General features: G+C 38.0%; 1 protein-coding gene across 3 annotated transcripts; it reads left to right on the forward strand.

Annotated features, from left to right (window-relative positions):
* Positions 1-26,602, forward strand: VEZF1 (vascular endothelial zinc finger 1). Of its 3 annotated transcripts, none has more exons than XM_058164203.1 (9): positions 1-300; positions 11,361-12,079; positions 12,705-12,768; positions 15,416-15,599; positions 17,426-17,467; positions 18,739-18,876; positions 22,528-22,566; positions 23,321-23,365; positions 24,233-26,602. In XM_058164203.1, the coding sequence occupies exons 1-9, from the start codon at positions 268-270 to the stop codon at positions 24,658-24,660; spliced, it is 1,692 nt and encodes a 563-aa protein (XP_058020186.1). In that variant the 5' UTR covers positions 1-267; the 3' UTR covers positions 24,661-26,602. The 3 variants fall into 3 exon arrangements, with proteins under 3 accessions (XP_058020186.1, XP_058020188.1, XP_058020187.1); XM_058164204.1 differs by having other exon boundaries at positions 2-300; positions 11,361-12,058; XM_058164205.1 differs by lacking the exon at positions 23,321-23,365.
* Positions 26,603-27,596: the final 994 nt, after the last annotated feature.

The following is a 27,596-nucleotide window of genomic DNA, read 5'->3' on the forward strand; positions in this document are numbered from 1 at the left end:
AGGGGGGCGGGCGGGGGAGAGCGCGGCCCAGGGCGAGCCAGCCAGCCAGCCAGGCAGCCGGGCGGGCAGGAAGAAGCGAGCGCGGCGAGGAGCCGCCGCCGCCACCAGGACCAGGCCGCCGGGCCTGAGGAGAAACCATTTATATAGAGAGCGACGAGAAGACATTTATTTTTTACCAACCCCCCCCTCCCTCTCCTTCTACGAACGGCTCCTCCTCCTCCTCTTCTTCTTCCCCCCCTCCCCTTCCTTTCTCCCGGCCGCAAAACCATGGAGGCCAATTGGACCGCGTTCCTTTTTCAGGTGAGGGGGAGAACAACGCCCGACCGTTAAAAATATTTTATTTTTAAATATTTTTTTTTCTTCCCCCTCAGGTTTTTGTTTTCGCCTCCTTAGAAACATCATCAACACCAACCGGCCATCCAACCTCTCACCCCCACCCTCCCTGAAGGCGGCCAGCGTGCCCCCCCTCCCCTCCCTTCCCCGCTTAGGCCTCCTCGCTGGAGGAGGAATCCGGCCGGCTGGCTCTGTCAGCAGCGGGCGCCCTCTCTTTTCTCTGCCGCCGCCCCCCCCTCCCTCCCTCCCTCCCGCAGCGCAGACGGAGCGGGGGGGTGAAGAGAGAGAGAGAAATAGCGGGAGGAGGAAGAGGAGGAGAATCTGGTTGCGCTCGCCAGCGCCGTGGGAGGCCGACGGGAGCGCGTTTTCTCCTTCTTTTCCCCCTCCTCCCTCTCTGTTCCCCCATAAATAGCTGCTTTCCTCCTCAGCGCCGGCGGAGGAGACTCCCCGCGCGCTCAACCTTCGTAGGCGCGCAAAACTAAGAGCGACCTTTCTCTCTCCCCCCCATTTTATTTCCCCCCCCACAAAAGCCGTGTGGTCTGGGACGGGGCTGTGTGTTTGTTTGTTTGTGTGTGTGTGGGGGGGGGTGGATGGGTGAGTGGGAGGGTTTTTCCCCCCCTACTTTTTAAGCTTTGTTGTTCCCAATAGCGTTGGCCGTTCCCCGCCAAACTATTTCTCCGGGTTTTTCTTCTCTCTCTCTCTCTCTTCTTTCTGTTGTTTCGTGTTCACGAAAAGGATAAATAATGCTCTTATTGTGGTTGGGATTATGGGGTGGTGGTGGCTTGGTTTGGGGTTTGGAGACTTCTCGCTTTGGACCAGTCCTGTCCTTGGTTGGGTTGTTGTTGTTTTTTTAACTGGGGGGGAAAGTGATTGATTGTTTCTCCATCTCTCTCTCTCTCTCTCTCCCCCCCCCGCTTTAATTTTGGTTTAAAGATTGCAACTAATTTATTTATGGGGCTTATTCACACCCTGCTCTCCATCCTTTACCGGGTTTTTTTTTTCCTTTCCCTTGCTGCATTTTTTTAAAAATTATTTTTCTTCCCTCCAGTTCTCTAGAGCGATTTCATCAAATTCCCACTGTGGGAGATTTTCTTCCTACTCTTTCCTCGACTCAAAAATTTTGCTGCATTCCTTGTTTCTTCTGTCCCTATTAATGGGGGGTGGTGGTGGTGGTGGTGGTGGTGGTGGTGAAGGAATAGATTGCAGTATTACTCTCCTGCTCCTACATCCACTCTGTTTTCTTCTTCCCTCTCAACATTTCAGTGAGATATTCAAAATTATTTTCTTATCCCAATGTACTGCAAAATGGGATTGTGTGCACACTTCGCTGGCTGGAGTCTTTCTCCATCTTGTGTTTTCAAGCTGCTTATTTTCTCTCTCCTTCAGTACTTTATCATTGTCTTTCCTTGTTTCTCTGGGATTCCTGACTCCCTCCCTTGCGGATACACTCTGTGAGATTTTCTATACATTTTACTTCAGTCTGCAGTAATGTTTGCTTTGAATTATTTTCTTGTTACCAGATGCTTCTGTTACTTCATATTAAAGCATCATTCCCCTCTTATTTCTTTTACTTACTTTTACTGTTTACTTTGCATGCTTCCTTATTTTTTAATTGCAGTTGTTTCCCATCATATTGCTATCATTGGCACTCCCATTAGCTTTTAAGGTGCCACATGAGCTTGTAGCGGATGATCTGTACAGTATTAGACTTAGTCACCCTGGAATTAATTTCTGGCTTCTACATTTTCTGCCTTTTGCACATAATGTTATCCTTGATTGTCACTTTTTAAACATGTTCTTGATCGTTTATGCTATTTTCTTTTCATCATCTTTGTTCATTTTGTATGCAGTATCCTACTTTTGTCTCCATTGCTACCTCCTGTTGTCTTCCATTTTTAAAGTGCGCTACTTATCTCTACGCATGACAAATTTAGACTCTTCCACTGCTCACAATTTAGTCATCCAATTTTTTTCTATGTTCTCTGCTTTTGTACTTTCCCCCCTCTTATTTCTCCAGCTCTTCCTAAGATGTCATTGTCACCATTACTTTCTTTTGCTCCCCACAGTGTTGTCTTTCATTCCATCTTCCTTTTAATTTTGCTGTTTTTCTTTTTCCTTCAGGTTCTCATTTCTTAAAGAGATCATCTCTTACCACTTTCTGCTTTGCAGTTCTAGCTTTACTACTTTGTCTTCCTTTTTATAAGCATGTATCAAGATGCTTCATTGTATCTTCTTATCCTTTTTTTTTAAAAAACAGCCACTTTATCTACTCAGTTGTCTTTTGTTCTGCTCTCCTATATTATCCTCTTTAGCCTTTAACCTATTTTTCCTCTCTACCAATCTGCCACATTAAAGCATTTGTTTTCCTGTTTCTTTTTGCTGCAACTCTGGGAAATACTACATACATGTCTATTTTAAATTATTTTATGTGATTGTTTGCTTGATAACTTGATAACATCTTCAACTTAATAACAGACAGTATTCAGAGGCAGTCATTTTAGGAGATATAGCTTAGGTTATCCCTTAGATACAGATTATGTTATAGTCTGTTTTGACAGTTCAGAGGAATGGCACTGTTTACTAAAATTGAACTAAAATTAATATTGGGACAGAAGTGATTTTATGATCATGGAGATGATGGATAGGATAGTTTGAAGGAAAACGTATTCAGCTTTTTTTGCTTGAGCTTAAAAAAAAACTTGCTCAAGAGAAAATTCCAGAGGTTGTTCTCATCAAATTTGGACTTACTAAGTGATAAAGCATGTCTTCAAGTTAAACTGTGATTTCTTTACAAAAAGGACTGCTAAGAACTATTAAGGATTCTAGAAAATAAAATAAAAATGATGGTACTTAGCTTGCAAGTTGAGTCATTTGGAAGCATCAATCTTCTCTAAGGAATGCTGCATACCAGATTACTTTGTCTTTAAATCTACAAGCCAGATGAGAAGCTAGGTTATAATACATTTTCCTTTTTTTAGCTTGAAACTGTATACTAATTACAATACCTCTTCTCTTTCCTGAAGGTAAAATAATACCCTACAAATTATGAGTTTGCGTCATTTGCCCACTTAGTTTTCTGTTCTTTTTAAAATGCAAAGCATGACTCCAGTTTGAAAACATGAATTGGAGGAATAAATCTGAGGTGAATGCACTGCAGTCTTTCTTTTCTAACAGTAAAAGTCTTCCAACTACAAGATGAGTCATTTGCTTAGGTGCCCAGTCTCTGGAAACAGGCTTAGAACATGATCTTGAAAACAAAATTTCTTTGATCTTGTAACTCATACAAAGTTTGTGTGTCTTAACTACATATAGTAGGCATGAAATGTTCTATTGTTAACAATTATGAAGTATATGTATAGTTCAGCTAAGAATGTAATTATTTGGTAAATTCTGAATTTTGTTAATCTCTCTAGAGAATATTGCATGAATTAGGAAGTAACAGCTATCCTCTCTGAATCCTTGTGGATTTTTTTTAAAATAACCATTTAATTGACAATGTGGATTGTGGTGGGCTACAATGATGCTTTTCTGGAAAATATTAACAAACCTTGTTCTGAAAAGCTGTAATAGAAATGTTGGCATTTTTTTTCATTCTCCACTACAGTAAATAGGTAAAAATGTTAGAATCAGTTCTTAAAAGTCATCTTCAGATCATTGGGTTAAAATTAGAAACTATTGATTGTTATGCTTCCTTATACTTAGTATAGTTTTTGGTAGTTAAAGAAATATATTTCTGGCTTACATCAGAATTAACATGTGTTTTAAAACAGTATTTAAGTTGCCTAGAAAGTTCAGGCTGCATGTTAATAAGACATCATGCATCTAATAGCTCATTCAAGGTATGATTCACTGATGCTAATTAGCTACTCTGACATCAAGATACAATGCAAAAAACTTTGCCTCCAGCTACAGAAGTTTGTAGTGCCAAATTTTTCCACTCTAGGTCATGAAACAGGATTTTGTTTTATTATAAAAATCCCATTCATAAAATAGAAATCCAAGAAGTATGAAATATATATATAAATACACCAAATAAACTATGCTTTTTAATTTAGATCCTTGGTTTGGCTTTACAGGAGAGGGCAGGACACAAAGGAATATTTATTTAAAAATACTTCAAACATATTAAATGCTTTTGTTGTACATGCTTTTATTTACAGATTAATTCTTAAGATCACCTTATAGGGCATAAGATTTTTAGAATTGGTTACATGTTAACAGTTTTCCGTTTTAGGAACCAAGAGCTGTCCAAATAAAGCCTGTGTACCATTAGACAAAATAAGCTGGCAACTTTAGGCAATAGAGTACATGAATACATGAATGGCAGCAACATTACTTTTATTGTAATGTTTTCAGTTTCACGTGCAAAATAATTTATCCAGTTATTAGCATGCTGAATGCATTGGAGTAAAAGGGTGGCATCTGACTGACACACAAACTAGTCAGTAAGAGTTTGGGATTGGGTCAGTGTACATATAACCTTTATAATGGAAGGTATCTATATGAGTTATGACGTTAGTGAAGATTTGAGGCAAACATGCAACACATACAAGAGCCTACAAATTATGGCTGCTTGAACCTTGCCCAGAGAATTTGGTCTTACAGAATTGTACTCTTCTGTCTTCAGAGTCTGTATCTTGTGCTGTTAGGTCAGAAATCAGATGCTGGAGAATTTGGGCTAGAACTGTATCTCAAGTTATTTTTCAGTTTTATATCTATCTATCTATCTATCTATCTATCTATCTATCTATCTATCTATCTATCTATCTATCTACTAGTTTACTTTTCAGCACTGTGTTTGGCGATATTGGTTTAATTGCTCAAAAAGCTAGTTGCAGGAATCATTTAGGTGAAATCCTCATGGAAAGCAGAACCTTGTGTTGGGGTCATTCTCTGGTCACCATTCTCCATTCATGCTATCAAATACGCTTGTTTTTTGAGATGCAGGCTATGCTTGCAGCCCTTGTTATTTTTCTAAGGCAACAATGATCTGTGTAGCAAGAATAGGTTTTGGGAATTCAGTATAAAGCCTATTCTGAAAGCTACTTGCACTTAAAGGATAAAACAGCTTGCAGGCATCTCTCCCATCTCTAGTAAGTGATTAATTTTAACAGTACTAGTGTTGGTGGAATTAAAATTAACTAGTATATAGCAACAATAGCCAAATTAAAAACATCTGGTCATATTTTTATCCCAATTTTTCAGATTGGAATATAAGGAAATATCTTTGCATAGCCAAACCTGTTTTCAGCTGTCTCAGGTCCTGGCTAGAAATGCGTTCTCATTTCCACATCTCTGTTGTCATGTAGTAGACAAAGACAGAAGACTAGTCAGAAAAGCTGAAGAGCAAAATCACTCAATTGCCATTTCCTGTCTTATAGTGTGGGTAATAGATTGTGGAAGCTTGGCAAATCACATTATAGATCACCAGCTGATGCCTAAAAAGTATGAGCTATTTGACTTAGATCAGACTATTCAAGTGGAAAAAATCCTGTTGAAATGCAACTCATGAGAGGGTAGCACATTGGAGACTGGGGCTGGGATCCAAAGAACTCTTAAGTAGCTTGGGGGTGGGGCATTCAATCAGTTTTTGTCAGACAAAAGCCTTCTGTGTTTCATGATAAACTGCTTTTGAAATGGAGTGTTTCAAAACTAACTTGTGATGATGCATATAGTGCAAGACTTTAGCAAGTCTTCAGTCTGATTTTCTGCATGAAACATACAGTACTGTAGCCGTTTTAACTAGAAGAAAACCTATAAGCTACTTGTAAAGATTTGTGAAAATCTTTGTGGATTTTTGTTTTTGTTGTTATCATTTTTGTTGCTCTTAGACGTGGACTTATAGAATAGAAAGTTATGTAGCTGTTGGTAGTGGTGGTATACAAAGAACTGTTCTAAAATGTGGTTGTTTTAAAAGAACTCTTCTACCAAAGCATGTTCAGTGTCATCAAATCTATTTCAACCACTATTGTAATGGGAGAATAAATCCTATTTATTCAGAATAAGAACAATCCTGTCTATGACTAATTCTGTTTAAGCCTAAGTAAGGAAAACTGGGGTTTTTTTATCTTTTTATCCCAATTTTTCAGGGACTAACCTATAAGATAATAGAGAATTTGATATTGACAAGTGAATTAATAAATCAAACTTAGTTCATTCTTTAGATAGCAGTTCATTTGGAGTATCTAAAACTTGAATTGAGGTAAGTTATAGGTCAGGATCTAAGGCTAATACTGTACAGATAGTCCTTGACTTACAACAGTTCATTTGATGACTGTTCAAAGTTACGGTGGCACTGAAAAAAGTGACATGATCATTTTTCACACGACCATTGCATCATCCCCATGGTCATGTGATCAAAATTCAGATGCTTGGCAACTGACTCATTTATGATGGTTGCATCTTCCAGGGTCATGTGATCCCCTTTTGCCACCTTCTAACCAGCAAAGTCAATGGGGACCCCAGATTCACTTAATTATGTTGTTAACAATTACAGTGAAAATTTTCCCTCTTCCTATTATCTCTGCTTGAACTCTATATTTTTAACATGGTAATAAAACATTCAAAATACATCATATCTGCTGTATCTCTTGGGTAATAGGACTCTCTGTAAAATAAATTACTTGAACCCCATACCTCATTCTGTAACTTATTTGTGTCTGTACCCAAGCATAAGTGATCAGATGTCTAGACTTCAAACTCAGAATAGTTTTAGAGATCAATATTTTGGAATTATAACCTCCAGTTTCCGTATAAATGTTTTTTTCCAAGCAGCAACTGACCAAAAAGAATATTTCTGATTTTTCTGTTTTTAATTGCGTTGAATGCCATAATCATTCTATTATATTATTTCAGAAGGTGTGAGTTTCAAATTCATATTCCATAGATTTCTTTTCAGCAGAGACAATCTGTTTGCAAGTAACTGAATCAACTAGTTCTTTGTTTCTCTAGCTGTGGTTACAACCAGGCTGTTTCATGGATTTGCTACAGAAGCTAAAGCCTATCATTGTGCTTTTCTTTCTTATGTATTCACAATCTAATAAAATAAACTGGGTATTTATAATTATATTCGTAACTTGTAGTTAACCAAATAGTCTGTCATTAAGATAGAGATCATGTAATATGTTGAATATCATGAAATACACCCAGTCATTACCTCAAAAATTGCTCCCCTCAGGGAATCAAAAGATGGGTTGCTGTAATGAGCACCTTACCGCATCCCTTTGTGATGAGTGCCTGTGTTTAGAAAATAAGTGGCTTATTGGGGAAATCACTGCGGGTAAAATTATATAACTGTAGTATCATCATCGGCTGAGGATTGGTTTTTATTTTATATAGAAAAAAAAGATTCCTCCATGGTTTTGTTTATAAGTGAAAATTGTTATTTTTTAAGTTTCCAAGAGTATATTTTATAAATGCTCTCACTTAGGAAAGCAGATGGGAGGTGTAATAGTTTTCAGACTGTCTTATTGAAAACACTTCAGTTACTTACTAAATTTTTAGTTTTCCCAGTCAGAAGTTCAGTATATAATAGATATGAAATAAGCTTATTAAGAATGTCTATGCTTTTCCCCACAAAGTGCAGATTTGTACAACTCATTATCTCAAACTACCAGTAAATAGAAAGAAAAATAGAATTGGGGTGTGTATACTCGGATTAAGACATAAAATGGGAATAAGATAAGAATAACAAAAGATGGGAATGTTCAGTTTTGAGGTCCCTGGACTGCTTTCCATGACCTTCAGAATAGCTTTTAAGCGCATTTTATTTTTTTAAAAAAATAATCTGGCTCCCATCAGGTGACACACACTATAGTGTGAATCTCAAAATAGATTTATTATGATGTTTTTAAAAAGATACTGTATTTTTCTGAAATCTATAAAAAAAAATGAAAAATCTGCCTCTGCCTCTATACAGCAAGGGTTTTTCCAGTTTATCACTCCATCTGCCATCTTCAACCTTCTGAAAAACATGTTGCCCTCAGATCAAGAACTGCCTACTTAACTACATAACTAACATCTCTTGAATTTTGATGAAGCAGAAAAAGTTCTGAATTTTATGGGGAAAATATATTTGGGGGAATTGAAAAATGTGCAGTACTTCTATCCATAACTTGATAGATTCATAAACATATGTTTGGTGTTGAAATACAATAATCATAAATGTTACTGACTGAACTTGCTTTATAAAGTAATTTAATTATAAATAAACTGCAGCTGCTGAACTCCAGCAACAGATTTTCATTTTTGCTTGCTAAGGAGAAGCAGACAGTCAAAAAAGTTAACATTAAAGACAAAAAAAACAACAACCCAGCTGTGGTAAAACAAAGAATGCTGTGTACTCTAAACTTTGTATCCTCAACAAGTACAAAAAGCACTGATTTTTCAGAAGATGAGAAAAAAAATCGAGTCAAAATTACAGATTTTGTCTAATCAGTCTCATTTTCTGAATCTGAAGCACTATCATTGCAAGCAGTTTTTACTTTATTATGGACTCCTGAAAATTAGTTTCTGTACCATTTCATGTGTTAATCTTGGTATAAATATCTCCAAATATAGTTCACATTTTATCAATTTTCATTTAAAATGAAAACATTAGCAAGTGAGTCATATTTTTTTCTTTCTTCAATATTTTGTGAGAAGAAAAAAGATCATGGGATCTTTCCCCTTGGACTATTATATTTCTGGCCTACTACATCGTTGATGGTCAACAATGAGTTCTAAGTGTTTTGAGTGTAGGAGTTGTAGAACACCAGAATATCTTGACATTCCTAATGTTTAGCAAATGTCATATATTTTTAAAAAGCTCGTTTTATATTTCCCTGTAATCTGTATTCACTACAGAACATAGATAGTTCTGTTGGCTATGAAGTAATTTGTCTTCATTAAATCAGTGGAAGAAGGGCTTCTGAAGTTATATTCAGATTTTTCCTAAAATTAGAAAAGGCAGGATTCTGCTGGACTATCCAAGGGAGATAATTTTATGAAAAGGTGTACACAATCTGTACTAAAGGTTGTGTATATTAGAACAAGTTTCATTTGTTAAACGGTATTGTTCTTAACTGAGATAAATCTGAAAGTATATTAGCTAAGCTTAAAGATGTCTACATGATTTTCAGCAGATGTGGCTCTGGTAAAATGTGCCATTTAAAGAGTTACTTGATGATTTTGCTGAGCATTTTTTATTTACAGATATTTCAAGACTTCAGACCACAATTGAGCCAAAATTTATGTTAAGTGAGATATTAACTTTGCCTCATTTTATAACCTTGCCAGTTGTTAAATAAATCACTGCAGTTGATAAGTGAATCTGGCTTCCCCATTGCCTGCTTGTCAGAAGGTCGCAAAAGGGGATCATATGATCTTGGGACACAGCAGTGGTCATAAGTATGAACCAGTTGCCAAGCATCTGAAATTTGATCACATGATCATGGGGATGCTGCAAAGGCCATAGCTCTGAAAAACTCATGTCATTTTTTTTATTGTAACTTTGAACAGTCATTAAATGAACTGTTGTAAGTTGAGGACTATCTGTATTTTTGATACGTTGGGATCTGGAGGAAGGAAATGTGTCCTGCTAGTTGTTTCTATGGCTTTTGATACAGCCAACTATAGTGTCTTATAGGACTGCCTACATGCAGTAGGGAAAGAATCATTGTCTTGCATTGGTTCCATTCTCTCCTTAGTGGGTGGTTTCAGTATGTAAAAGAAGGGACTGAGATCAGCTGAGTGGCCCCTAATTTTTGGGATGCTGCAGGAATCGGTTTCTCTACTCCTTGCTTTTTAACAAGAAGCTACTGGGCGAAATCATCCAGCAGTTCAAGGTATGATAACAAAGTATCCTTGTGTTGCTCAACAGTATGGCAGATGCTTATAAGGCAGATGCTGTTGTGATGATGCCTGGAAGCTGTAAGATTTCAGTTGGGAGAGGAAAGGTTGAAGCTGAATTTGGGTAAGATAGGGTAATTTATCCATTGGGATTCTCTATTGCTGCAATTCGGGAGTCCTTCTGGACTTACAGTTCCTGGTTTATCAAGTGGAGTTGTTGCCAGAGAAGCCTATATCTAGGTTCAGATGGTGCACCAATTGTAATTGCCCCTGGGTAAGAAGACTTGGCCACAGTAACTCACACTTTCATCACTACCCACCTTGACTATTACAATGCACTTTTCATGGGGCTGCCTTTAAAGAGCGCTTGGAAGCTGCAGCTAGCCCAGAATGCTTAGTCCTCATACTAGTGTTCACTTCTATTAGCAGTGATTTTCTGGGTCCTGCATTAGCTACGGAATAGTTTTCTAGGTGCAATTCAAGGTGCTGATGTTGTTCTATAAAGCCTTTTATAGCTTAGCATCTGATTACCTCAGCTCCAGAGAGAAAGCTGGAAAGAAACATTTTGTAATCCTACCTTTCCAAGAGATTTGTGGGGTTGAAATGAGTGACACTGCTTTTCTATGGCAGCACTGGAGCTTTGGAACAAGGGCAGGATAGGCAGGGCACCTCTTCGTTGGCTTTCTGGAAACTTAAAAACTGAGTTGTTTCAGAAGCCTTACCTGACGCCATCTTGCTTTTTGTTTTATTCTTGTTATTTTTTGCTTTATTTGTTTTATTGTTATTTTCTTTCTGATCTTGTTATTGCTATCATTTTGATTGCATTTAACCTCCCCATAGATAGTTTAACGTTGGTTCATGTAGCCTGAAGGCTATCAAAAATTGTTTGATTATGGTTGGTGGGGTAGATGATGGATGGATGAATGGATGGATGGAGTGGAGTGCTAATATAGTATCTGCAAAAGTTTTCTGTCATCATTTTTGGTTTCTAGTTAGAAATACTTTTAAAAAATGAAGTTGTAATTTGTATGGTAAACATCTGAATGTAAGAATTTTAGCCGTTAAGTGCCTTCAGTTTCTTTTTAAGTCAGAGTTATATGTTGAATCTCTGTTTGTAGATTGCTAAATTGTATGTTTTTTCTGCTGATCAACTGCACATTGCATCCCTCACTTCTGAAAGTATGAACATTTGGTTTCAGGCACATGAAGCATCGCATCACCAACAGCAAGCAGCACAAAATAGTTTGCTGCCTCTCCTGAGCTCAGCTGTCGACACTCCCGACCAGAAGCCCATTTTACCCTTGCCGATATCACAGAAATCTCAAACCCAACCTGAAACACTAAAAGATGCCATTGTTGGGATTAAAAAGGAGAAGCCGAAAACCTCCTTTGTATGTACATACTGCAGCAAGGCCTTCAGGGACAGCTACCATTTGCGGCGCCACGAATCCTGCCATACTGGGATAAAGCTGGTGTCACGGCCAAAGAAAGCCCCTGCCACGATGGTGCCCCTAATCTCCACCATTGCAGGGGACAACAGCCGGACATCGCTGGTTTCCACCATTGCAGGCATCCTATCAACAGTCACAACGTCTTCCTCCGCTACCAACCCAAGCAGCAGTGCCGGTGCCACAGCCATGCCAGGGACCCAGACTGTGAAGAAGCCCAGCAAGCCCGTGAAAAAGAACCACGCCTGTGAGATGTGCGGCAAGGCATTCCGGGATGTCTATCACCTAAACAGACACAAGCTGTCCCACTCGGATGAAAAGCCTTTTGAGTGCCCAATTTGCAATCAGCGCTTCAAAAGGAAGGACCGCATGACCTATCACGTGAGGTCTCATGAGGGTGGCATCACCAAACCCTACACCTGTGGTGTTTGTGGAAAAGGCTTTTCGAGGTACCATGTAGAAAATCCCAGGCGAGCTCAAGTATTGGATTTTCATTCTGCGTTCGCGATGGGTGGGTGGGTGGGTGGAAGGAATTAGGATAGGAAAGTAAGAAATGGGGATGGAGGGATGGAGATGGGAAAGGGGAAGAGGACACCAGGAGAAGTATCTTTGCATTTAAATCTGTAGTCAACCTTTGCTAATGGTGGGAAATAACTGCTTGTTATTATACTGCTTGTTTGAATTATAAATTCAAAATTAAATTACGTAGCCTTTGATTTGTAGTGAAGGTATAGGGATTTTTTTTTAGCACCTTTTGTAAGCATTACTATGCAAGGCATTAATTTAGCAGTATTGTAGAGTCACACAGCCTCCATTTTGCTTGGACAATCTCCCATTTTAAATGGCTAATAGCCCTTAAGATAATTTTTATCAATTTAGATTTTTCAGGGGAGGTTTACAATAATTACAGGAAGCTCATGTGTGTAGCTGAAGTTTTGTGATATTATGAAGATTTTCTCAGAAAAGTTGAGATCATAGGTTTGTGTATCTGGTAAATTCCTCATGTGCAGGAGGATGTTGGATTGAATAATTGATTAATTCTGTGTTTGTGTAACAATTTGCTTTCTTGTGTCTACTTTTCTTCTTTTTCCACAGACCTGATCACTTAAGTTGTCATGTCAAACATGTTCACTCTACAGAGAGACCCTTCAAATGCCAAGTAAGATTTTTTTATTGATCTGTATTGCTTAGCTTATTAAGACACCCAAATGGACTCTAGTAAACTCTGAAGTAAGACATCATTAGATAAAATGGAAGGTTCAGAGCCAAGTATTAAAATTAGCCCCCATTATGACCCTCGGACAGCACATGGCTAATCTCTAAAAGGTAAAGAGAGAGTTGGGCCTGATTAATATGGACAGGCACCAGCAGGAAACACTAGAATCGTAGACAACTGGAAAGCCAGTAAGGAAATTGCAGTAAGTGAGCTTGGTTCAGAAGACTATCCTTAAAAAAATACATTGGAAGTTAATAAGGGCCTCACCCTGGGCATTGTCCCCATGAACTTGATTAAGTAAGAATCAGAAAGAGTTAGAAGGCTTATTGGGAATAGGTTGAAAAAGTTAAGAGACCAGAGGAAGTCACACGTGAGCAACTGCAGCCAAAAATTGGTCATGAGAAAAAAAGTAACTGATGCTTACTAGGCCAGCTGAAGCTTTACAAAATAATTGCAAGTTTTACCGTTTTCAAAAAACTCTTCATTAGTAAGTTATTAAAATTGACCCCCCCCCCCCCAAAGAATGATGGTAGAAAATATTTATGAATGTGGCAGGTCCATTCTAAAATGGAGTGAAAGAGCCTCCAAAGTATGCAAAATGGGTTACGTCAGGCCAGAGATGGAGTTTGGCTGCATTCTCCCAGAGTTACTGGTGCTCCATCCTGGAGGTTTTTTGAAAAAAAGATTGGACATCCATTTGTCTGGGATGGTATAAGGTCTCCTGACTTGAGCAAGGGGTTGAACTAGAAGACCTCCAAGGTCCCTTGATTCTATGCCTCAAGAAAAAGAAATAAGCAGGTAATAGATTACTCCCTGTTTTTGGAAATACAAAATCTAGGTGATTATGTCAGGACTATTTTTATCCTATCCAGTGTGCATGTATTTTGGTTATAATAATGAGAGTTTTGAAGGTGAAAATGCACAAAAGGAGTATTTAGTGTGAGCCCTAAAATAACCTAATACTAAGATTAAAAAGCAAATTCCTAAACCTGAGGGAACAGGATAAAGCACCTGAGGGTAGGATAAGAAGCGATGTGTGAAAACTAATCAAGGAGAGAAGCAATTTAGAATTTAGGAGAAATTTCCTGACAGTTAGAACAGTTAATCAGTGGAACAACTTTCCTCCAGAAGTTGTGGGTGCTCCAACACTGGAAGTTTTTAAGAAAATGTTGGATAACCATTTGTCTGAAATGGTGTAGGGTTTCCTGCATAAGCAGGGGGTTGGACTAGAAGACCTCCAAGATCCCTTCCAACTCTGTTTATTCTATTCTATTCTATTCTATTCTATTCTATTCTATTCTATTCTATTCTATTCTATTCTATTCTATTCTAATCAAGGGCCTTCTTATGGTATGGCATGGCTCTGCCCATCTTACTTTGCCACCTGATCCACTGCGGATTCTCTTTTAAAAAGTAAAGAGTTCTCTGGTTACCAAAAGATTGCCGATCTCTGTTGGTTTGTTATTTTTCCTTTGTCCGGCTTGTCATTTTGCCTCTAATGTCAGACTCTGCACTTGTTTAGGCAGGCTAGCATTTTTTTAATGTGGGCTAATAATGTACAAAGTTTATTTTTTAAAAAAAAATCTCTAATCCTCTTCTGTTTAGCTTTATCATTGTGTTTCTAAGCTGTTCCTGATGACTCATTTTGGCCATTAAATGATTTGATTTAAAAGAAAGGGTGATTCATGACTTTAAATCTGTTTTTGGCTTTTTTAAATGTAACTGAATAATGGAAAAGAAAATCATGTCCAGGGGCATTATCAGGCGATTGTTATGGGAGATTACCTTGATCTGCTAGGATATATAAAAACACTCTAATGTCAACCTGATTAGTGTCTTTGCTTTAAGGAATGAAGGTTCTCTTTATACCTGAGTAATATTCAGCTCTTACACATGTAGAAATATGCTGCTGTGTCTTAGTATGGTCAATTTAATTTTATCTGGCTATATGTGCATTGAAGGTAGTCAGAGTAGTTTAAATAGTATTGCTAATGGCTCTTGATCCAGCTCTTAGGTAAGGACAGTTGACATCCCACTCCCATCTGGGTTTGTTTTCTCTCATTTTTGTTTTTTGTTTCTTATACTGTTACTTACTTGAAATGTTTTAACAATTTGTAAATCACCCAGTTTCTGGGAGCTATCAATTTATAATAATTATTGTTTGCAACGTGAGAGTTAAAGCATTTTTGTATTTATTTTAATTCAGTAAGCTTCATGTAATGTTATAGTCCAGTACTTCCAGATAGAAAACTTAGTTCTGCTAAGAGCACTTAATCATGATTCTTCCTGACCCTCTGTGTACTACTATAGTCCAAATTTAGGTTTGCCAGCTTATTGTTTGTAAAAGTTGTATGTAGTGAGAGGCATTATTATTGTGGGAGCAGTACACCTACTTGTTTAAATATGTCATATTTATGTACTTATTGGGGTGCATTAAATGCAGAGTTTTGAAACGAATGGCATTACATTCCTCTGCAGAGATTTATTGTGGGGAATTCAAGGTATTTATCATGCACTTACAGTTAACTATTAAAATTAGTGTTCAGTAAATAAGTATTCTGCTTTAGACCTTCTGTTTCTTTCTGTGTAGACCTGCACAGCTGCCTTTGCTACCAAAGACAGGTTGCGGACTCACATGGTGCGCCACGAAGGAAAAGTGTCATGTAATATCTGTGGTAAACTTCTGAGTGCAGCATATATTACCAGCCACTTAAAGACACATGGGCAGAGCCAAAGTATCAATTGTAATACCTGTAAACAAGGCATCAATAAAAGTAAGTGGCTACCTTTAAAAAAAAAAAAAGACTTTGTTTTGCCCTCCGATGTAGCGCATGCTACAGGGTTTTGAGGGGGAAAAACCCTGATGATTTAGATCATATAAGATGAGACCCGTATCATATACATTAGATCCATGAAGATGGGAATTTATATTGATGGAAGAGGTTTTTGGAAACTTTTTTTTCCTCTTAGAAAAAACAGTCTGAAAACTGCCAGGTTTAAAACTTTGTTTGCAGAGTCTCTCCAAAGAGTTTGGAATCTGTGCAAGGATTGGTTTCAGCTGTCTTTGCTGCTTCTGTGTTTTTGGCATGTTAAGATTGGCGACCAAATAAATACTTGGAAAAAACAAGTATTCATCCTGATGCAGTTATATTACTGAAGGTAAAGTCGTCAGCCGATTCAGCAAAAATGCCCAATCATGTCAAACATTTGTAAAAAGTTCAATTGGGGAAGATTTGGAGATTACTGGAGACTTTGTCAGACCAATAATTCGCTTTGGTTTCTTTCTGAAACCTTCCATTTCCTTCAATTCCTAAACTAGAAGACCAAATATGATCATACTACAGATAGTCCTTAACTTACAACCATTTATTTAACAATGATTTGAAGTTACAACAGCCTCAGAAAAAAGAGGCTGTTGTAAAACAGCCTCAGAAAAACTCTGCCCTCAGAGTTATGACTGTTGCGCAATCACGTGAATACCATTTGAGTGCTTGGCAACTGTCTCACATTTATGATGGTTGCAGTGTCTTATTGTCATGTGATCACAGTTTGCAACCTTTCCATCTGGCTTCTGACAAAAAATATCAGAAAAGCCAGATTTGCTTAAGGACTACATGGTGTGCTGAACAACCTCCACATGGTTGTAAATTCGTCCACCACATCAATTGGCAACTAACGTTCCCATCCAAATTGGTCATAAATCAAGGACTACCGGTATAAGCAAAAAATAGTAAACCCACCTGTGGTGGCAAATAAAACAGGAAGAACTAGGGATGCATTTACCATGGGTTCCTCTAAGAGTAGATTGGGGTTATATTCAAAATTTGCAGAATTCTAGCCTATGTTTGTAAACAGTTAATTAGGTTGTGTAACAATTTTGCTTAGTGTTTAGGCAGGCATTCTATGAAGGTTAATTTTTTTGTGGATTACAATGAGCTCTAGCTGCTGAATGCAATAGAATGAGACAGTAAAGAGATGAGGTAGTACAATAGTCTGTGTACATTTTTTTTAGCTGTCTGCAACTACAATTATGGCACAAGAATCCACCTACAATAGAATATTTTTTCTTGTGTGCTAGCTTTTTTCCACTTATAGAACATGTCAGAAGACATCTGCCACCTGTTGCCTAAGTCTTGCCTACAAGTCTTGTCTGCCAACTGTGTCATCTCCTTGTGCTTATGTAGATCACGTTTGATGAAAGCATCTGTGTAAATGGATACTTTTTGGCTCATATCTCAGCCCTATTTCCATGGTTGCCCAAACATAGATGAAATAATATAAATTTATGCTTAAGAAAAATGCAACTGTTTAAATATTAAGTCATGGGAATCTATGTAATCAAAAGTTGGTGTGTACAGTTTTGGACTAGCCCTTCCCAATACTGTCATTCCTGTCCCTAAGTTTTTCAGATTTTGGTTTGTTCCGAATATCTTTTGTTCCTGCAACAATCCAGGGAAGGTAAGTTAGGGTGAATCAATTTCATGAGCTTCATGGCTTGACAGGAATTTCATTCAGGCTCTCCATATCTAAAATATAAGTTGTATCTATTACTCAGATTCAGTACAATAAATTATACAGAGCTGTTTCATTTACATTGCAGAATTTGGTTTTTTCAAGCAAGAAAATCTACATCTTCCTGCGTGTGAGTAGCCATGGTTTAAATTTGATATGTTTTAGTATGCTGATTAAAAATACTTGTTGCAAGATTGATAACTTGTATTTACTTTAAAGATTGTTTGCATTTCATTTTCTGTTGAATGGTATTAAATATTATATTGGCCTTTACGGTGGAAACTTCCTATTACCTCCCATTTGTTTGTTGTAGCAACAGCTGTGATCACTATGGAAGAAACAACTACATCCTTCTTTCCTCTGTGTACACACTCAGTTTGTCTTAGGGCTATGTCCTGCATTTTGGCAAATCCATATTATAGAAATGTTGTAGTTCCAGTATACATTTACATGAAGAAAAACAGTTACAGGTAGTCCTCGACTTACAACTGTTCTATTAGTAACGATTCAAAATTACAATGCCACTTGAAAAAAAACTTACCACCAGTCCTCATATTTATGACCATTGCATTGTCTTTACAATTACATGATTTAATGATTGACTCACTTAACAACTGCAGGGATTCACTTAACAGCTATGGCAAAAAAAAATAATAAAATCGGGCATATCTCACTTAACAACTACTTTGCTTAACAATGGACATTCTGGTCCCAATAGTGGTTGTAAGTGAAGGACTACCTATGTCTCCCTTCTAATAGAAGTCCTCTTAAAACCCTTCATGGTTAGAAAGGGTTAAGCTACGTTTGTCGAGGAACACCAGCAGTAGATTTCATGATAGGGATTCAGTTTTTCTTCTTAAATGTGTTTAAAATGCAGTTGATCTTGTGTGGCTGAAATTAAGATGTGTCTCAGCAGAGGGTAAAATCACTCTGCCTCAAAAATTGTACAGTTTAGATAGACACAAATATATCAAAACTCTCCCTCCCTCCCTCCCTCCCTCCCTCCCTCCTATCAATACTAGAATATTTAAAATACCTGGTCTTTATAGCTTGAGATGAATAAGATAGATTCTAGCTTGCATTATATTTCTGTAACTCCATTTAATTATCAGGTCTTCCAGTCATGGCAGACTCTAAGCTTTGTAGATTTGGTTGAAACTTCAGTTGGGATTATATCTTAACAATTTCCTTCTGATGGCAAAGAAGCATCCAAAAGCTTACAGTTCTTGTGCTGAACTAATAAAATCACTTGTTTTGTTCTTTATTATGGGGGAAAAATAAAAATGTGTTCAGAGTCTGTAAAATGTGGTTTTTAATTTCAAGTTTCTTTCTAACTGATAAAATTCTAATTTGCACCCATATGTATTTTTGCATTTTTCTTAAATAATGTGGCTGGAACAGCTTGTATGAATGAAGAGAGCAACAACCAGAAGCAGCAGCAGCAGCAGCAACCACAGCAACAACATGTCACAAACTGGCCTGGAAAACAAGTTGAGACTTTGAGACTATGGGAAGAAGCAGTTAAAGCAAGAAAGAAAGGTAAAAATTGATGGCGGCAGACAGTTGGAGTTCATCTTGCATATGTATAAATGACTGGTATAGCTTGCAGGAAACATGGAGTAAATTCATGCTCTGTAAATATGCAAGGGGGTAAGAGCTACTTGTTAATCTCCGGTGATTGTAGTGATCAGCCTGCTTGTCATAGATTATTACTTCCTGATTATGTCAAGCAGTTACTTTATGAAAGCCAGGAGATGCTGTGGCTTACCAGCTTGCCCATTGTTGCTTATGTCAAAATTTTGATCTCTTGCTCTATTTTCAAGTTGAGGGCATGATTTCTGAGACCGATCTGGCTTTTCTTGTTACTTACCGTATTTTGGGGGGTATAAGACACACTTTTTTACCCCTTAAAAGAGGGTGGAAATGTTGGTGCGAATACAGCCATTTTTGGCCTCCTGACGCCCCACCCTGGTCGTCCCATTTTTGCAAAAAATGGGCCCATTTTTGCGAAAAACAGGGCGCACAGAGGGTTTGGGAGGCCTGCAAAGTGCTCCTGGGAACCGGGGAGGGCAAAAACCTTTTTTTTTCTTACCTACCTCTTTAAAATCTTAGTGCATCTTATACACTGGTGCGTCTTATAGTCCGGTAATCATTTTTGTGCATAACAGATACTCAAAATCCTAGCTGTCAGTTTAAGTTGCTCATTGGCACTTCAGTCTGATACAGATAGGGCCACTTTACCACACTGGTTTCCAGACTTCCATAGAGGAAATTCTCTACAGCCTGGAGGAAGCCTGAACACTTAAACCGGTTTATAATTCTTTATAAGGTGGATAATTTCAGTTTTTCTAAAACATTAATTTGGCTAGAAGACAGCCAACCTCCATGATTCTTGAACTTGATGCCAGTCTTATTGCAGTTGCATCTATTTGTCTTTCAATTTTATAAAGTTGCTTTAAGTATTGTTCGTTTTTACAAATAACATTTGCTAGGGTTCCCTTTTGCCATGGTGACTTTTGTTGGTGGCATTTTGTTGCTTTTTTATGACCCATTCGCTTTTAACTGTGGAAACTAGTAAGACAAGATGTTCAATAGCAATTAAAATGTGAAAGAACTAGAAAGAACACACACATATGGAATTGTGTGTGTATGCATGTATGTGTCTTTGTTCTCTCCATATCAAGGGAAGGGGAGAGTTATATGTGTTTTGATGGCTTACATAAAATAAGCAGTTTTTATTGCTATAGCCATTTTTACAAAGGCATCTAATTCAGTGTTTAAAATAGCATTTATCAATATTGTATTAAATCGATACCACTTTCATTGCAAAGAATCTCAAAACAAGTATAGTAGTATATACCCAGTGTCTACTATGCAGATTAGAGATCTGTAGCATTCTCCACCCTTTGAATTTGGTGCCTTGTTTTAATTTTTACTTTTTTACAAGTCGATGGACTTTTTTGTTTTACCAGCCTTTAGGAGTTGTATAGAAGGATATCACTGAGCCCAATATGTTTGTGTTAAACATGAGAAAATGTGAATTCAGAAGGAACCACCACCTGGCTTTTCTTCCCTGCTCAACTTCCCACTTCCCTTGATTGAAATTTTGAGTTTTGAAGAAGCCTATAATGAATAGATTTGAGTATATTTCTTGCTTAGTCTTCTCCAAATGCTTTGTATAAAAGTTGAGATTGCTTGGTAAATTGAATCCATCAGTGAATGAACCCCCTTCCATGTGTCAATCTCTAGAGCATCCACAGACATATAATCCTGCTCTAACCTTATAGCTTATTTTTGTTGCACGTTTAAACTGGGAATGTAACTGGACCACAGCCATCTGTCGTGTTCTAGGGCCTGGATTTTTGCAGTTCAAATCTTGTTTGCTCAAGTACATATGATGCACCATGCTGAATTATAAGAGTTTCCATTCATTTTTCAGATTAGCTATAAATCTTAATTCTTCTAAATGGGTGCTTTCATTCTACTGCTGATGCATATGATGAATTTTAGCAGCTTGGTCCCTGTTTTTCTCTGCATGCACAGAACGGCAGTTTTCAGGAAGCTGGTATTGGAACATGAGGTAGAGTGACCTACAGAATACTAAGTTCCCTGAGGAGCAGAACGTATCTTCAACTTAAAAAGGAAAAAAATGTGGGATCCTTGGTCCCCTCAGAGCTTGGTTGCTTTCTTGCAGATGTTTAATTACCAACTAGTTAACATCATCAGTGTTAGACTCTTACTAAGCTCAGAAAAGCACCAAGGACCCCACAGTTCAGCCCTGGGCTACAATAATTCTTTTTTAAGGAGAAAAATGCTGCTGGTGGAGGAGAGACTGGGATCCTGCAGATGATTGGCAGTGATCATTCCTCAAGATAGATCAAAACTCCACCACATATAAGAAACGTTCTTTTACGTGGTTGCAGAATAAGCATTTGTGTAATTTCTGAAAATGAGAGACAAAGGTGATCACTGAAGGAATCCTAATGGAAGGTGCATAAAGAGAGCAGAAGGGTGGTTGGAAAGCAGAAGTGGCATTATTAATTTTGGTAGATTCTGATTCTCTTGCGTGGAAGGCTCAGCAGTCTTACCTGTTGAATTGATATTGCACCTTTTCACCAGAAGATCAGGGCAGCATATATAGCGCACTCTCCTCCAACCACCAACCTGTGAGGTATATTAGACTGAGAGACGAGCTGGTACAAAGTCATCCAGTAAGCTAACATAGTTGTGGATGACTTGAACAAGGTCTTAGTCCAGCAGCCTGGTGGCCACATAGCTGTATGATAATATGCAACAATTGTGTTACCTCTAAAAGTAGAGCTGAATACCTAAGGCACAGACCAGTTGCAGCACAAACTGCTCAAAATCCAAGCAGTAAATCTAATTGCTGTCCTTCCTCTGGCTTCCTTGCACACAAGGGAGATGTTTGACATCTTGAAGCTTATATACGTTACTGCTTTTGTTTTCATCTTGCATTAGACAAAATTCCTTCAGTACACCTTTTCCCCCTCACGTACAGTAATGTGAAATGAATTTTTGGGTCCTGGTTTGGAGTTAACTATATAGAGTGCCATTATATATGCTCAGTATTCTAAGGAGCATGATGATCAGGACATTTAAATGCTGCATTGGTCTTCTCTTACCGTCGGGCTCATACACGCATAACCAACTCAGAACTTTGGTAGTGAAAAATAAAGAGTCTGCTCTGGCATTGTGAGATCAAAAACTAATTTCGATTTGGAAAAACCATTGGAGAGCGGCCCTGCAGATCAGGCTTGAAAGAACTATGCTGCATTGATCTTCTCATACAGTCAGGCTCATTCCATGTATAACCAACTCAGAACTTGAGTTGCTAAGCTCAGTTAATGCTTATTTTGAAAAGTTTTGTGTGAGTGGGTGGGTGTGCTGTGAACCCAGGCTGTTTGGCTAGCTACTCATTTGTTACGCAGCAAATTTAGAAAATGGGTTAATTTGGTAACTTAATTTAGTTGGCTCTGTGGATATAGCCTTTAAATCACGCTAGACATAAGCACCTGATACCATGCCAGAATTTTAGAGCTGGACCTTTTAATCGTGCACATGCTCAAATACAAATCTGTATGATGTTTTGGGAAAGGGAAAACTAGAATTATGTATCATTGAATGGCTTAATTGCAACACCTTTCCTCCACCTCCCAATTTTGATTACAGAAAGTCAACAGACTCTGAGGCCAACTTCGGTCAAGCAAGGTAGGGTCAGATACATTTATATAGCTTGTATTATAAGGCTGGACTTTCAGCTTTCCTCCTTTGAAGTATTTTGGGGTACAAGGTTGCAGTTTCCATACTGAACATAATAATTGCTCAGCACAATGAGAAGCACCCCAGGTCCTTCCCTTGCATTGCACCACCTGCATTCTCTTGGTCTTCGTAAATACATCCTATTCTCTTAACATGCACTGGAGTCAGTAACCTAGACCTCTCACGAAAACCATGTTGTTGCCAGCTGGTAAATATGATCTGATGTACCCCAAATTGATATGAATGACTTTTATTGTATGTTTATTGGTTTAAGCTGAGATTCCCAATTGCTGCTGGTTTTGCTAGTATCAGAAGTTCTCCCCCCTTCCCCCAAACTCCATGGGAACACGAGTATTTTATTGATAGCCAGCAGGTGGTGCTGATATATAAAAGTAGCTAACTTTATAGCTTTCCAGTTGTCCTTAGCTCAAATAGTGGCAGAGTGCTCTTGGTGTTACAGTATGAGCCAAATTCTTTCTGTTTCCAGAGGGAATCCATTCTTAATCAAGGTGAAAGCTACCTGACTGGTGGGGTTTGATGCACTCATCTTATTGACTGGGGTTTTACAATAACTAAAATACTACACTGATTGAATGATTCCACAAGTTGTGGTTAAAATTATTTTAAAATGAAATAAGCAGGTAATAGTGAAAACTAGCTTTGTGTATCGGTCCCTAATAATGACTTTTTAAAACCTTCACAGAATGTCAGTACAACTTTGAGAAGGCTATAGAGTACGTACCATTCGGTATGTACACTCTCTCTACTTATAATATTCCTCTTCAGAGGACTTTCTGCTATTACTGTGCTGCTTTAATGAACAAATCCCCCTCTTTTTATTACTAAAAATTGCCAGATGTCTTGAACACAGAGGAATTGCATGACTGAAGATATTATAGGTTGTAGAATTAGTGTTTAATAATCGCATTTCAAAGTGTGTTTTTTGTTTTTTTGTTTTTACATTTATACCCCGCCCTTCTCCGAAGACTCAGGGCGGCTTACAATGTATAGGGCAATAGTCTCATTCTATTTGTATATATTTACAAAGTCAACTTATTGCCCCCCCAACAATCTGGGTCCTCATTTTACCTACCTTATAAAGGATGGAAGGCTGAGTCAACCTTGGGCCGGGCTCGAACCTGCAGTAATTGCAGGCTTTGTGTTCTTAATAACAGGCCTTACCAGGCAGAGCTAAACCGGCCCTGTATTCTGCTTGAGAATATTTGTTATGGTAATAATGAACAGAAACTTAATAGAAACTATTAAAGCACATAATATATTCATTGTTATTAAAAAAATGTAAAGTTTACCAGAATACATGAGACACAGGCTTATTAACTTGTCTGCGAGCCCTTAATTGCTGATAGGCATCTTGCATTGTGATTTGTATGTTTTTGCTACTGTGGCATAAGCTGTCAGCAAAATGGGCTAGAGTTGGAAAGGTCTAAATGTCCAGTGGGAAAGGGATTTGTAGATAAGAGAAGGCTGACTGGCATTGCAAAATCTTGCATCAAAATTTATTCTAAGGACTGTCCTTTTGGTGTTTCAGAATCTTGTCTGCTCTGTCCATTTGTAAAGCCACAACTTTGGTGTCATCTCTTCTCTTGTTTTCTAGAAGCTGCCAACTTGTGCCAAACGTCCACCGCTGCTCCTACGTCTGTGACTCTCTCTACTCCCTTCAACATAACCTCCTCAGTGGCATCCGGGACGATCACCAACCCAGTCACTGTGGCTGCTGCAATGAATATGAGAAGCCCGGCCAATGTTTCGAGTGCGGTTAACATCTCCAGCCCAATGAGCTTAGGCCACCCTGTTACCATAACCAGCCCTTTGTCCATGACTTCTCCGTTAACACTCACTACACCTGTCAATTTACCAACTTCAGTCACTGCTCCAGTGAACATCGCACATCCAGTTACTATCACCTCACCAATGAATCTCCCAACACCAATGACATTAGCTGGCCCTTTAAATATAGCCATGAGACCTGTGGAAAGCATGCCTTTCCTTCCCCAGGCATTGCCAACCTCTCCCCCCTGGTAAAAAAAAAAATCTAGAGCAAAAACTTCATGCAGTATTAAAAAGAAAAATAGAAAACAAGTCCTTAAGAGCAATTAACCTTTTTTTAAGTTCATAATAATGAAACCAGGCTAATTCATTTGATGCAAAAAAAATCATGCTCCAGTTTAAAGGGGAAAACAGCATAATCAAATCCTTGTTCAGTTGGCTGGCTGTTGACTTATTTCTGGGTCTTTTTCTTTCCTTTAAACTGGCAATGATGTTTGAAGAAGATCAGATGAGAACTGAGCCCAGTTCTTAAACTTTTTTGAAAAGTTATCATTAATGGTAACTGAGGAAATTGTAAATGAAAAAAACACCTCTTTATCTAAACACTAGAAGGCTCCATATATGGAGATTTCCATAACTACATTGTGGAGATGAATCACTAACTGGCCAGCTCTGCGACTCTGATTGAGAAAGTATTGTAGCTTTTTTTTTTTTTTTTAGTAAATACATTTCATGGTCCTATTTTTAAAAAAATGCATTTAAGTAATTATGCATTTTACCTTTTGGGAATATGATGAATTCAGGCCGAATTCCCTATGGGAAAAGTGATACCAACTCTGATATGCAAAGCATATGGTAACTTTTATCATTCTAACTTCTAAATAACAATAGGGATTATGACCTGGTATTTTGGAAATGTAAATAGTAAGTGACATATTACCCTAAGGGAGTATAACCTAATAGTCAGCATATTAAAAAATAAATAAAAAAGAACTGTTTCATGTTTGGCAAGGAACAGCTGTGGCTGGTAGAATAGGATTTGAAATCTACGTGAATGCGGTCTCTAGTCGAAATCCAGCTGGGACTCTTTATTATGGAGAGCATACAGTGAGCTTTGAAACATGGAAAAATGGCTTTAAGCTTGAAGACTGTGGAAGTGCTGGGTAGAACATGTGTCTCCTCTCACTCTCTCAAGCAGAACCTGCTGATGTGACGAGAGCAGGTGTTGTTCGCTGAAAGTTTTTTTTTTTGTCTTATATTATAAAATGGTATACAGTTTTTATTCTAACCACTAACTAGTTAGGATGCCCCTTCAGGACAAGCCAAGAGAGTGCATCTTATTATTTTGTGTTTCATTTTTTTTTTACCTTTTTTGTTTCCCCCTTTAATCAAGTGTTGTGCAGATTTCTTCAACTTTGTAAATATTTGCAGAAGAAGCAACAACAGTCATTCGTACTTTTAGTTAATTGTGTTAACAAATAGTTATTAATTTGTGGAGGTTTTCCATTAACTGACCTATCCAGTGAAGGGAAATCCTCTCCTTCCCTGCCAAACAGTCCCATTAAAATACCCAAGAATACATCCTTAATTTTATCTGTACATAAAGTAGGATGGAAAATCTAGGGAAGCAATTTTTTTAGGCTATCATGTCACAGTCACTTTTTAATCTTTGTTTTTAAAGACGTACCCTATAGCCAAGACAGTATAAGAAATAATTGGAAGGGAAAATCTAAGAGGCTTTTGCTCAGAGCAAGGATGCCAATCCAATAGCAATCAATATTTTCATTTTTTAAAAATGGGATGCTGGCAAACCTGAGAGGGTGGAAGTCTACTGTTTTTGTGTTTATACCCATCGTGTCAGTGTAAAAGCAACATATTTCGTATTTCTGAGGCAAATGTCTGGGGTTAGACTGATGTCCAGATTATGTGAAAATGGTTCTAGGGGCTTGGACTACATAGAAAAAATGGGGAAAAAATAATAGAATTTAGTGTAAAATAATTTTATAAATGAACTTTTGTACCTTAGGACATCAAATTGTACAACTTTTGTATATATAAAAGCTTAGGAACTTCCTGTGTAGCAAAAAGAACACATTCCTACACTTTTAATGTATATGTTTGTTATAATGTCATGTAAACATACGCCCCATGTTTGTGCCTTTTAATTAGTTTGTCTCAATAAACAGAAATGTAGAGACTTTGTAGTTGAGTTGAGTGCATTACCCTGCAATCTTCAAATGGCTGCCCTGCTTCTTTCTTTGTTGACTCTTAAAGCTTCCTACATTTGACATCATCTTCCTGAAGTACACCTTAAGGATACGTTTTGTGGGTGGAGGGCATAATTGTTGTGTTAAATATGTATACTTTCTATCCCAATCCATAGAGAAAACAGATGCAAAGGACTTGGAGCTACAATTTGTAAGTATGTACATTGACTGTGCTATAATGGACCTGTTTGAGAAACCTACAGCTTAAGGTACTTGAAGGTACTGCTGGTGAGAATACATTTAAATACTTCATTTCAAATTTTAAAACAGTTTTATGTGATAACCAAGCATTGCTTTTTAAAAGCATTTTATATTTTGGAATGCTTTTTTTCAACATTACCACTGTACGTTGATTGTATCTATTTTTGACTACAGCTTATTTCCAAGGAAGGTCGATAAATAGCCCAGTAAATTTGGACTGAATGGCATCCACTGCCCGGGTTAAGCAAGTTATACGGCTTCCATTACACTTGGGAGTAAATTGCATTAACAAGTCAGGCATCTATGCAACAGACTTTATAATGCGGTGGCTCATAGGGACGTGGTGGCTCAGGGGCTAGGACGTTGAGCTTGTCGATCGAAAGGTCGGCGGCTCAGCGGTTCGAATCCCTAGTGCTGTCGTGTAACGGGGAGAGCTCCCGTTACTTGTCCCAGCTTCTGCCAACCTAGCAGTTTCGAAAGCACGTAAAAATGCAAGTAGAAAAAATAGGGACCACCTTTGGTGGGAAGGGAACAGTTTTCCGTGCGCCTTTGGCGTTGAGTCATACCGGCCACATGACCACGGAGACGTCTTCGGACAGCGCTGGCTCTTCGGCTTTGTAACGGAGATGAGCACCGCCCCCTAGAGTCGGCAATGACTAGCATGTATGTGCGAGGGGAACTTTTACCTTTTGCATGTTAAGAAACTAGAGAGAACTAAATACC

Source organism: Ahaetulla prasina, chromosome 1, assembly GCF_028640845.1.
Source record: "Ahaetulla prasina isolate Xishuangbanna chromosome 1, ASM2864084v1, whole genome shotgun sequence".
NCBI lineage: Eukaryota > Metazoa > Chordata > Lepidosauria > Squamata > Colubridae > Ahaetulla > Ahaetulla prasina.